This window comes from Natrix helvetica (assembly GCF_964273705.1).
Source record: "Natrix helvetica genome assembly, chromosome: 14".
Lineage (NCBI taxonomy): Eukaryota > Metazoa > Chordata > Lepidosauria > Squamata > Natricidae > Natrix > Natrix helvetica.
In genome coordinates this window covers 12518903-12531699 of record NC_138564.1, presented here as the reverse complement: position 1 = coordinate 12531699, position 12797 = coordinate 12518903, and the positions used below count along the sequence as shown (strand labels likewise).

The following is a 12797-nucleotide window of genomic DNA, read 5'->3' as shown; positions in this document are numbered from 1 at the left end:
GGGAAAAAGAAGATCCTGGTGGCCCTGCGTCATTGCCAGCATGGCCAACAGCCCGCGGGGGGGGCACTGCGCAGGCGTAGTAAAGAAAAGCTGCAGGTTTTTTTTTTATCCCCCAGTTCATCTTTTTTATTTTGTAAAAAAAAATTCTGGCATTACAGAACTAAACTGAAATGTATTAATTTCACTCTTACATTTCATGACATAACAGACAAAACGTCATGAGCCAAGGAAGGTCAACAAACTTAAACTAAAATATGAACCAGCATTTTAACAGCTGAACAGAGAAAAGGAATTAAAATGCTGCAATTGAAAAAAATCATGAATGGATGGGTAAAAGATGTAGAACTGAACATTTACAAACTAATTAAAACCTGGAATTGCTGACTGCTAATAACCACAGATGGATCATGGGGATGAACGGCAGAAACGGGTAATGAGTGACGGGGTGGCATTGTCCTAGCTAGCCGCTTCCCATTCCACCAGTCTCCGAAGACAGCCTGACATTAATTTGATATTGAGCCGTTGCCCGGGTTCTTTTTTGCGGCTGAATTTACAATGCTGTTTTTTCCATCTTTGTGTTGGGGGGGGGGGGGGAGACAAAACGTGATGCTTCAATGGCCATTATTTGAGGATCAACTATGCTTTCTAGATAAACCTTGCCCATCAAGGTCTCCAAATAAAAGAGCCGATGCGATACATAATAGTTTCTTATTTACAGGCTAGGTTTTATTTACGATGGGTTTGGACGCCCTGCTTTGCAAGAGGTGAAACGCCGCCGGCGAACGGACAACCCGCTCTTGATGCTAAAAGAATGAACAAAACACCGTTATTCTTCAAAAGGGAAGAAAGTTGCGCAGGGAGCGCCGCAATCTGCCCCCGCTGCGAACGGATTCCCACGTTGCGCCTCTTGCGGCGTCCTACAGGCTCTCTCCTTGCCGAGATGCCGCCGTTTACGACTTAAACCTGGGGCTGCGGCGAAGATGGAGCCGTATACCCTGCGTGGAACCGGCCTGCTCGGGCGGAGGCTGCGTTCCCCCACCTCCGAGCTGTCGACACGTGTCCAGGATTGACCCGATTCCCACAACCGGCCGCTCCGGGAAGCCAGAAACGGCCCGGGCCGCCGCTTCCACCCACGTGGCTCCTTTCCCAGCCGGAGAAAAAGACGGAAGAAGGCGCGGCGCGCCTCCTCCAATCAGGAGCCGCCTTGACGCCGCGCCGTCCAATCAGCGCCCGGCAAGCTCATTTCAAACTCTTGCCTTCCTCGGGCTTGGAGCGCCAACCGGGAAACGCCTTCCCGCCGCCCAATCGGGAGCCCGGAGGAGTTTGAGTGGCAGGGCGAGGGGGGGCCTAGAGGTCTCCCACACCCCTTGAGAAAAGTCTTGGCAGCCCCTCGGGGAGGGGACGAGGGGATCCTCGCGGAAGAAGCGCTTCCCTCGCCCTTTGCTGGGCTGTCAAAGGGTCCCTTTGGCAGGTCGAAGCATGGCCAAAGGTAACGCGCAGGGAAGGGGGATGATGGGTTGGGTGGGGGGGTCCTGATGGGTGGGGAGGGGGTAAGGAGCAAGGGTCTGGTGGTGGAGGGGGCGACGGGAGGCGAGGATGATGAGGACCGTCGTCCAAAATTGGAGCAGGGATGGCCCCTTTAAAATCTGCGGACTTTAACTCCCAGACTTCCTGAGCCAGGGATTCTGGGAGTTGAAGTCCGCAGGTGGGAAAGGACCTCCCCCCCCTCCAGTTGCCCACCCCTGACCTGGATGGAGAGATGGGATAAGAGGGAGAGTTGGGTGGGTTAGAAGGCGCCTTCTCAACCCTGGCCCTGTTGAAGAGGGGTGGACTTCAACTCCCAGAATGCCCCAGCCAGCTATGGGGAACCCTGGGAGTGGAAATCCACCCATTTTCAAGTTGGGGATTTGACTAAACAGTGTGAATTTGTGCAAAAGATGGGAAGACTCAACTCTTGGCGATTGGGTGATTTCTGTGGCAAGCCATGCCCATTTTTTCCCCTCATTGCTTACTTCCGGGATGGGTCCTCGACTTTTCATGCCTAGGATCTCGTCTTAAAGATTTCCTTGTGGTCTCCTATCCTTAGCAACCGGATTCCACCCCAATTAGTTTTTCAAAAGCATCTAGTCTTTTTCACAAATGACCTTTTCAACAACACGACCCCACTGTGGTCTGGCACCAGAAGAGAAGAGGACTTCTAGTCCTGCCTAGCCCGACCCACCTCACAGGGTGGGGGAGGTGGAGAAATAATATTGTTTGCTGCCATGGGTTGAGATGGATGGATGGATGAGCGTAAGATCAGAAGATGTGGCGATCTGGTCCATAGAATCGCCAATAGGGAATGATAACATATAGTCAGACAGACAGACAGATGATAGAGACACAGGCAATGGATGATAGATGAATGATAGATAGATAGATAGATAGATAGATAGATAGATAGATAGATAAATAGATAGATAGATGATAGATAGATAGATAGATAGATAGATAGATAGATAGATAGATAGATGATAGATAGATAGATGATAGATGATAGATAGATAGATAGATAGATAGATAGATAGATAGATAGATAGATAGATAGATAGAAGTTGATAGAAGTTGATAGGTAGATGTTGATGGATAGAATTAGGTAGGTAGGTAGGTGATAGATAGATAGATAGATAGATAGATAGATAGATAGATAGATAGATAGATAGATAGATAGATAGATAGATAGATAGATGTTGATGGGTAAATGTTGATAGCAGTTGATAGATGTTGATGGATAGAAGTAGATGATAGATAGATAGATAGATAGATAGATAGATAGATAGATAGATAGATAGATAATAGATAGATAGATAGATAGATAGATAGATAGATAGATAGATAGATGATGGGACAGACAGACAGATGATAAAGAAAGATGATATAGAGATGTTAAAGAGATAGATGATAGATAAAGTTGATGGATGGGCAGAGAGATAGAAGTTGATGGATAGATGGAGAGAGAGAGAGAGATGAAACAGAAAGAAAAGGAAGGAAGGAAAGAAAGAAAGCAAAAGCGAATCCACTGGAGCTCCTTGTCTCCTCCTTGCAAACAGCAGAGGATCCCCCCTGCCCCCCCCCGCAAGAAGATCTGCCAGATCTCCCGCTGGGACCCCTTCCAGCTCCGAGAACCAGGCTGGCCGACCAGGCGCTGCGGGGCCGCCCTGCCCACCGAGTGTCCCGGACGCGCCTCCGGGCGCCGGGCGGCCCCTGCAGCCCTGGGAAGAGGCTCGGGGCGGGCGGCGGCGGCGGCTCCTCCTCCTCCTGCCGCCGCCGTTCTGCCAGCTGTGCCCGCCGGGCCAAGAGCGCGCGGGGCAGCGGCCCCTTCTCTCTCTCTCTTCCCCCCTTCTCGCCCTGCGCAGGCCGGCGGAAGATGCCCAAGCCGGGGCGGGCGGCAGCGGCGGAGGCGGACCAGGGCCCCGGAGGAGGAGGAGGAGGAGGAAGCGGCGGCGGAGAGAAGCGGGAGCCGGCCCGGCCCAGGATGAACGGGGTAAGCCCAGATCGCCCCTCTCCCCTTCCCAGCCAGGAGGGCAGAAGCGCCCGGGGAGGGCAGACAGCGTCCGTGCGCCCAGGGCGCAGCGCAAAAGCCGGATAGGAAGGGCGCGGTGGGATCGGGCCCTGGGTGGGCGGCAAGGCAGTGGGGGGACCCTCGCCCGGGGGTCGCCGCCTTCGCAAACGGCCTGCCCGGCAGGGAGAAATGGGAAAGAGCCTTCCAGGGAAAAGGAGCTGCAGCCAGGAAAGGCATCCGCTCTGCAACAGGCGGGCTAGGGTTTCCCTCCTTCCAGGGGAGGGGGGGGGGAGCAGCTGGCTGGGGAGGATGGGCCTTGTAGTCCAGCACTGGGGCGGCTCAGCCTTTGCTGGTGGGTGGGCAGGAGGATGAGCCCCCCTGGGAATCCCCCTTTTTAGCTGGAAACACATTTTTACTGTATTCTGTCTTTATGATATATTTATTATATTCTGTGTTTATGCTGTACTTATATTGTGTTTATACTGTATCCTGCATTTCTATCATTATTCTATTAACTTTCATGCTATATGTACTATATCCTCTATGCTACGTTTACTGTGTCTTGTATTTATATCCCTTTTACTATATTCTCTTTTATGCTATATTTACTGTGTTTTCTACTTGTACTGTATTTACTATATCCTCTATTTACACTATATTTGCTATATCTTGTATTTAGGTCCGATTTACTATATTCTCTTTTATGCTATATTTACTATATTTCCTGCTTGTACTGTATTTGCTTTCCCCAATATTTATGCTGCCCTATTTCCCCGAAAATAAGACCTCCCCGGATAATAAGCCCAATCGGAGCTTTTGAGCGCATGCACTAAAATAAGCCAGCCCCGAAAACATTGCAACACAGCAGCAGCCATGAGGTGACCCCGCTCACCGCCTCCTGCACCTCAAAAATAATAAGCCCTCCCCAAAAATAAGGCCAAGTGTTTATTTTGGGGGTCAAAAGAAAATAAGACCCTCTGTCTTATTTTCAGGAAAACACAGTACATTTCCTATATGCTGTCTTATTCTATAATTACATTCTGCATTTAAGATGCATTTACTATCTCCTCTATTTGTATAGGGGACGTGGTGGCTCAGGGGCCAAGACGCTGAGCTTGTCGATCGGAAAGGTCGGCAGTTCAGCGGTTCGTATCCCTACTGCCGCGTAACTGAGTGAGCTCCCGTGACTTTTCCCAGCTTCTGCCAACCTAGCAGTTCGAAAGCACGTAAAAAATGCAAGTAGAAAAATAGGAACCACCTTTGGTGGGAAGGGAAGAGCGTTCCGTGCACCTTTGGTGTTGAGTCATGCTGGCCACATGACCACGGAGACGTCTTCGGATAGTGCTGGCTCTTCGGCTTTGAAACGGAGATGAGCAGCGCCCCCTAGAGTCGGGAACGACTAGCACGCCTGTGCGGGGGGAACCTTTACCTTACAGTATTTACTATATGCCATATTTACTCTATATTTCCTATATGCTGTATTATGCTATAATAACAATATTCTGCATTTAAGCTATATTTACTATCGCCTCTATGTATACTGTATTTACTATATCCCGTATTTAAGCTGTATTTGCTGTAGTCTGTGTTTGTACTATATTTACTATAATCTGTATTTATGTTATTTTCAGTATGGGGTGTTCTTTATATCCCAGCCGGATGTTACATGATGGGTTGTACTAGTTCAGACATCCAAGCTAAATTCATGCCGTCTGGTTTTGGATTACCGTCCAGGAGGATTCAGGGTCCTTAACCTGGATGGTTTGTAAACTATGGCTTATACTAGGGTAGTGTTTCTCAATTTTACCAAAACGATTTACTTCCTCAGAATTCATACAGGCTGTGAACAGTGTTTTTCAAAGATGTGTGGACTTCAACTCCCAGAATTCCACAGGAAGATGGATTTCAACTCCCAGAATTCTCCAACCATCAAGGAATTCTGGGAGTTGACGTCCATGCCTCTTAAAGACGCAGAGGTTACGGAACACTGGTTTAGGGCATGGACGCTCTACGGCTCAACCCAGTGTCGGAACTTAATCTCTGGTAGATTATTATTTTGCAAATTCTGCTGAAGCCAACGACGGCGAACGAGGTCTGTATTTTTCCAATCTCTCCCTTTTAGGAGCACATCTTTACTTGTCAAGCCAAAATCTACAGCTACGTGAATCCCAGTAAAATTCCTACCTCTCGGCCCCCGCTTCAAGAGGAAAACTCCACCACACCCACCGAGACAAAAGGCCAAACCTGCAAACTTGAAACCTGCCAAAAACTGGAAGGTAAGAATACATTTCTCTCTTAGGAGTTGGCTACGCATCCCGGCATACTTTCTAATTTTCTGAGGTGCAAAGGGGGAAAGAAATGTAAGATCTATTCTGCTAGTTTCCTCTTTCTTTCTCCCCCCCCCCTCTTCCCCAAATTGCAGACCGAGTACCGGTGGGTGACTCGGCCTCCAGCGTTGCAAAACCCAACAGACAGAACAGCAGCGCCACCGAATGTGAATCTTCCGCGCCTCCCTCCAGCCCCAATCCCGAACCGACGGAAATTCAGAAACTCCCGCCAGCCGAATCGGACGTGGTCCCCACCCAAAAGCAGGGCCTGAACAAGGGAAGCAAAAAACCTACGTCCCGAAGGAAGTGAGTCCCAACTTTTAAAGAGGGGGTGAGGCTTTGGGTAACTTAATTCTGAATTTTGGGAGCATCCGGAGGCAGTGGAAAGAAGCTCCAGCCCTTTCACATGGACCTGTTTTTTTCTCTGTCTCAGAGGCCAAGGAAAAACAACCCCAAACCGAAAGGTAACTGACTATTATCCAGTTAGAAGAAGTTCCAGAAAGAATAAAAAAGAATTACAGGTAAGGTCTGTCTTATAGCTTCTCTCTTACTCTTAACAAACGTGTTCCTCTTCAGGACTACTAAAGAACGATACCAATTCCCAAATTGTCCCCAGTCCAACTTTGCCCTGGGTGATAAAGGAATAGAATAGAATAGAATAGAATACGGAAAGAAGGAAGGAGAATAGGAATAGAATAGAATAGAAATATGGAATAGGAATAGAATAGGAATAGAATAAATAGAAATATAGAATGGAATGGAATAGAATAGGAATAGAATAGAAATATGGAATAGAATAGAATAGAAATATGGAATGGAATAGGAATAGAATAGAAATATAGAATGGAATGGAATAGGAATAGAATAAATAGAAATATAGAATGGAATGGAATAGAATAGGAATAGAATAGAAATATGGAATAGAATAGAATAGAAATATGGAATGGAATAGGAATAGAATAGAAATATAGAATGGAATGGAATAGGAATAGAATAAATAGAAATATAGAATGGAATGGAATAGAATAGGAATAGAATAGAAATATGGAATAGAATAGAATAGAAATATGGAATGGAATAGGAATAGAATAGAAATATAGAATGGAATGGAATAGGAATAGAATAAATAGAAATATAGAATGGAATGGAATAGAATAGGAATAGAATAGAAATATGGAATAGAATAGAATAGAAATATGGAATGGAATAGGAATAGAATAGAAATATAGAATGGAATGGAATAGGAATAGAATAAATAGAAATATAGAATGGAATGGAATAGAATAGGAATAGAATAGAAATATGGAATAGAATAGAATAGAAATATGGAATGGAATAGGAATAGAATAAATAGAAATATAGAATGGAATGGAATAGGAATAGAATAAATAGAAATATAGAATGGAATGGAATAGAATAGGAATAGAATAGAAATATGGAATAGAATAGAATAGAAATATGGAATGGAATAGGAATAGAATAGAAATATAGAATGGAATGGAATAGGAATAGAATAAATAGAAATATAGAATGGAATGGAATAGAATAGGAATAGAATAGAAATATGGAATAGAATAGAATAGAAATATGGAATGGAATAGGAATAGAATAGAAATATAGAATGGAATGGAATAGGAATAGAATAAATAGAAATATAGAATGGAATGGAATAGAATAGGAATAGAATAGAAATATGGAATAGAATAGAATAGAAATATGGAATGGAATAGGAATAGAATAGAAATATAGAATGGAATGGAATAGAATAGGAATAGAATAGAAATATGGAATAGAATAGAATAGAAATATAGAATGGAATGGAATAGGAATAGAATAGAATAGGAATTTAGACTAAACTAGGATAGGATAGAATAAAAATAGAATATAGAATAGAATAGAATAGAATTCTTCATTGGCCAAATGTGATTGGACACACAAATTTGTCTTTGGTGCAGATGCTCTCAGTGTACATAAAAGAAAAGATACATTCATCACGAATCATAAGATACAACAATGATAGTCATATGGTATAAATAAGCAATCAAATCATACTAGGAAACAGGCAATATAAATCGTAAGGATACAAGCAGCAAAGTTACAGTCATAAGTGGGAGGAGATGGGTGATAGGAACGATGAGAAGATGAATAGTAATAGGAATGCAGACTTAGTAAATAGACAGTCTTGCATATTTGTAGCAATAATTCCTTGCTTTGTCTTCTATCTTGTAGACAGAGGAGAAAAAACGGATAGATGAGTTAATCAAGAGTGGGAAAGAAGACGGGATGAAGGTAAATTTATATTTCATAGATCACCTTTAGAAATCACCCGCCTCACTCATGGACTAAAACGAGCCATGTGCAAAGCGACGTAAAAAGTTAAAAGCTGCGATAAATATCATTAAAAGCAAGGCTACAATAATTGAAAAAGGGACGCTGTGGCTCAGTGGCTAAGACGCAGAGCTTATCGATCATAAAGGTCAGCAGTTCGGGGGTTCGAATCCCTACTGCCGCATAACGGACTGAGCTCCCGTGACTTGTCCCAGCTTCTGCCAACCTAGCAGTTCGAAAGCACGTAAAAAATGCAAGTAGAAAAATCGGAACCACCTTTGGTGGGAAGGGAACAGCGTTGCGCGCACCTTCGGGCATTTAGTCATGCCGGCCACATGACCACGGAGACGTCTTCTGATAGCGCTGGCCCTTCGGCTTTGAAACGGAGATGAGCACCGCCCCCTAGAGTCGGGAGCAACTAGCACGCATTTGTGAGGGGATCTTTTACCTTTACAATAATTGAAATTCAGAAATAAAATGCAGCCTAACTGCTTTCAGGTGGAAACCAGGATGTTGACAAACCGCCTTTCGCCTTTCGGTCATTACGCTGAACGACGTTCAAGGAACTGGCGGGGGGGGCGGAACGGTTTCCCTTATGAATAATTTCCCTTGCTGTTCTCCGCAGATTGATTTTATTGACGGCAAAGGCCGGGGCGTCATTGCCACCAGGCATTTTAACCGGGGTGAATTTGTGGTCGAATATCACGGAGACCTCATTGAAATTACGGATGCAAAGAAACGGGAAGCAGCTTACGCCCAGGATCCATCGACGGGTTGTTATATGTACTATTTCCAATACTTGAGTAAGACTTTCTGGTAAGCATCCTCCTCCCTCTCTCCTTCCTCCCTATCCTGCCCCGAAAACCAATTTTGAGAAAATAACTCTAATAAAAGAAGAGTAAAAGAAGCAACCGAGACAGAGTAGCTTGTGTTTGAAACCAGCGTTTTCAAAATGCCTGATACGTTGTGCATATTTAGTCAGTTGTGTTACATTCAACAAACCACAGTTAACTGGTGTTTCTCAGCCTCGCAAACTTGAAGATGGATGGACTTCAAAACTCCCAGAAGTCCCCGGGGTATGGCTTCTCTAGAGCCCAGACTCTATGGTTGCTGGAGTTCAAAAGATGTGTGAATTTCAACTTTTAACAAGTGGGGATTTAAACTCCCAGAATTCCTTGGGGTCTGGCTTCTTTACAGCCCAGACTCTATGGTTGCTGGAGCTCAGAAGATGGGTGGACTTCAACTCCCAGAATTCTGGAGGTTGAAGTCCATCCATCTTCAACCGAGTTTAGAACAATGAAGTTCTAAAAATTTGAACTTATTGCCAGCCCAATAGCAAACTGGGTTTGTTTCCTATTAAAATACTCTCTTTTAACGGTATTCATCAATTGCTATCCATGATTGGACCAGAGAAATCAAGCTTTTCTGTGTTTCCCCCACCCCTCTCTCTTCCATGAAATCCACCCCTTAGTGTCGATGCCACCAAAGAGACGAATCGCCTAGGACGTTTGGTGAATCACAGCAAGTGTGGGAACTGTCAGACGAAGCTCCACGACATCAGCGGAGTCCCCCATCTCATCCTGGTGGCCTCCCGGGACATCAAAGCTGGCGAGGAGTTGCTGTACGATTACGGGGACCGGAGCAAAGCATCTTTGGAGGCCCATCCCTGGTTGAAACACTGAAGGGATCCCTTGCACGAGAGTAAGCATTGGGTTTTCCTTAAAGAGGACTTGTTGGCAGCTCTTAGGGGAGGTTACCTCCCAGAGATCTCGTTCGTGGCTGGCTAAGTAAGTAAGTATAAGTATAATCTTTATTGTCATTGTACTTTAAATGCAATGAAATTGGTTAAAAGGCCAACAGGGACGATGAAGTCTTCACCTGAACTGACATAAATATGAAAAGACTGATTTTATTATTGTTATTTTTTCTTCATCTTTTTCTTTTCTTCTTCTCCTCCTTCTCCTTCCTCCTCTTCTTTTTCTTCTCCTCATCTCCCCACCCTTCCATCCTTCTCCTCTCCTCTTCCTCCTCCTCTTTGTCTTCCTTCCATCCTTCTTCTTCTCTCTTCTTTCTTCTTCACTCTCCTTTCCTTGGCTTCGCAGAGATCCCTGCTTCGATGCGTCCTTCCCGTCTGCATGGACATCTCGTGAACCGTTCGGATTTCTGCACCCTACGGATGTTTTTTTTATATATATATATATATATATATATATATATATATATATATATATATATATATATATATATATATATATATATATATATATATATATATATATATATATATATATATATATATATATATATATATATATATATATATATATATATATACAAATGCAACACTTCCGTCTTGAAACTGATCGAAGAAAGGGTGAAGAATGAATTTTGGGGAGAAAAACTGGTTTCCTCCTTTTCTTATCCAGGCACCAGTGAAAGCTGACACAAGAACATTTGAGGGACCGTCTAGTTTTCCTTGGAGGTGTTTGGGCCTCTTTGTCCAGGATGATCACCTCCGCTTTGGGAGGAGGGGGGGCTGGAGATTTGGGATGATCTCTGCCTCAAAAGCTGCGGGGGAGAAGATCATGTCTCTGCTAAACGGCCAGGAGATGCTGGTTCAGGAGAGCAGTTGGAAGAATCAACCAAAACAAACAAACAAACCCCGTGGTCTCTTCAAAGCAGCCCCTTTGCAGCCTTGTTTTTTTTTAGAAAAAGGAAGAAAATTGGAAACCAGTTTTAACTCTGCTGGGAATCACTGGACTTGTCGTCAAGAAGGAACTACAGTGTGAGCTTCTCCTTCAAGAACCCAGTTCCCCGGGGTCTGCTGGTTGTGTGCTGCCTGCCATTTTATCTTTTTTTATTTTGCTATTGTGAGCCATCCCCCCCAAAAGATTGCCACTGGCGAGCGGAGGAAGGAAGCGAACGGAGCCAGGGAGGCGAGTTGGGACTGTGGTAGGCGCTAAACAGCCTATTTGCTTTGGCAAGGTCCTCAGCTGGGAGAAGAGACCGAGCCGTTTGAACATTAGGGTTTGATTCTCGGTGCTTTCCAATACCCCAAGCTCTTCTCCCCGGGTTTGCAAAATAGGTTGATGGATATGGGGCTGAGAAAACGCATCGCTTGACTCCAGTTGGCCACGCGATGTCGAAAACCAGCGGAGGAATTGAGCTGCGCTTTGTATTTTGCTCCCTTCTTTCTGTCTCTCTCTCTCTTTTTGGGAAAGAGAAGGAGGGGGGGGGGGGGAAACCTGCTTTTAATGGAATTTGGGACTTCTTCTTAAACAGGGACTTTTAGCCACCAAGGGTTTTAGGATGAAATCACTTCCCACCTCAACTATTTGGACGGAGAATTTATTTAACTCGGCGTTCCCCGACGTGTAGAAATAGGCCAAGTGGATCAGGGCGAATGGAATGGGTTGCCTCCCGGAAAAAAAAGAGCGGATCGGGACTACATTCCCAGAATTCTCAGCTCTCATCCCTGGTAGGGGGGTGGGGGGCTAGGTGAAGGCTGCTGTGAAGCACTTGAGAGGGGGGAGAGAACTGAGAAACGCGTCAGGATCAGGAGGCAGAATGGAGAAACGTGTTTTCCAAGTTTTACTTTCTGCTGGAAATTCACATATGCCATTTATTTTTTCCCCCTCCGCGCCCGCCAGAAGGGTGGGGAATGACACACCTGGCTGGGAATCCTGGGAAATGTAGTCCCAGCCGAGCGCCACCCTCTTGCAGGGCGAGAGAGAGCACCGTTTCAATAAAGCTCCAATAACCCTGACGCTGGCGCTACAAAAACCGGGGACCGAAGGGCGACGGTGTGTTTTTTTAGAAATGATGAACAAAGGAATGATCTGAAGAAAATTATTTCGCTGTACGAGAATATAAATAAAGTGAACTATTTATTAAAAGAGAAGGCCTTCTTTTTGTGCCCGACGGACAGCGATGGAGGCGCTGATTGTTCATATGGAAATCTGAGTGAGCGTGAGGTGGTTTTCCCCACGTCGTACTAACACGTTGCCCTCTTCCTTTTTTCAAATCATGGTTTGTCTGTCCTGTGAATCCAGGCAGCTGTGGCTGAGACGGCAACCTGGCATGGTAGAATGCATGAACCAGGTTTGGGTTGACCAATTCTCTGAACTACCTGTTGTGGCCCACCAGTGGCTAGTGGAGCTGGCAGCAGATTCGGAGAGTGGGGAGGGTTGGGGAGGAACCTGGGCCAGTCGTGGAGTCTGGGGAAGGCTCTGATGAGGGCTCTGTGTCGGAGGCAGAGAGGGAGCCAGGGACGTCCGACAGTTATCAGCTGCCTTCGGAGTCAGACATCAGTGAGGCAGAAGAACAGCTGGAGACTGTTCCCAGTGTGCGCATGTGCAGAGTTGCCAGACGAAGGGAAGAGCTAAAGAACAGGGGTCGACATGGGAGTAAGGCCACAGGTGGATGATGAATGGCCCCTCCCAGAGGAAATAAAGAGGAGCGACAGGGGAGTGGAGTTTGCAGGAGACAATTAGTTTGCTTAATTGGTTCGTGACTCTCCGAGACTCCTTGCTAAGTTCTGCAACTACCCTCTCTCTGGGACGCGAACCCTCTAAAAATTGGGAAGCCGTGTTTACAAAGGA

At 45.4% G+C, this 12797-nt stretch overlaps 1 protein-coding gene across 1 annotated transcript; it reads left to right on the top strand.

Moving 5' to 3' along the window:
- The first annotated feature begins 734 nt into the window (after positions 1-734).
- KMT5A (lysine methyltransferase 5A) lies at positions 735-10411 on the top strand. The gene is made up of 9 exons (XM_081966664.1): positions 735-1489; positions 3396-3523; positions 5664-5817; positions 5964-6174; positions 6302-6389; positions 8098-8157; positions 8822-9012; positions 9668-9897; positions 10299-10411. Exons 1-8 carry the CDS (start codon positions 1480-1482, stop codon positions 9876-9878), a joined length of 1053 nt encoding a protein of 350 aa, XP_081822790.1. The 5' UTR covers positions 735-1479; the 3' UTR covers positions 9879-9897; positions 10299-10411.
- Positions 10412-12797: the final 2386 nt, after the last annotated feature.

Excerpts from the sequence above, each read along its gene's own strand:
- KMT5A (XM_081966664.1), top strand. Across the intron at positions 5,818-5,963 it reads AACCTGCCAAAAACTGGAAG|ACCGAGTACCGGTGGGTGAC; the intron begins GTAAGAATACAT and ends CCCAAATTGCAG. Across the intron at positions 6,390-8,097 it reads AGAATAAAAAAGAATTACAG|ACAGAGGAGAAAAAACGGAT; the intron begins GTAAGGTCTGTC and ends TCTATCTTGTAG.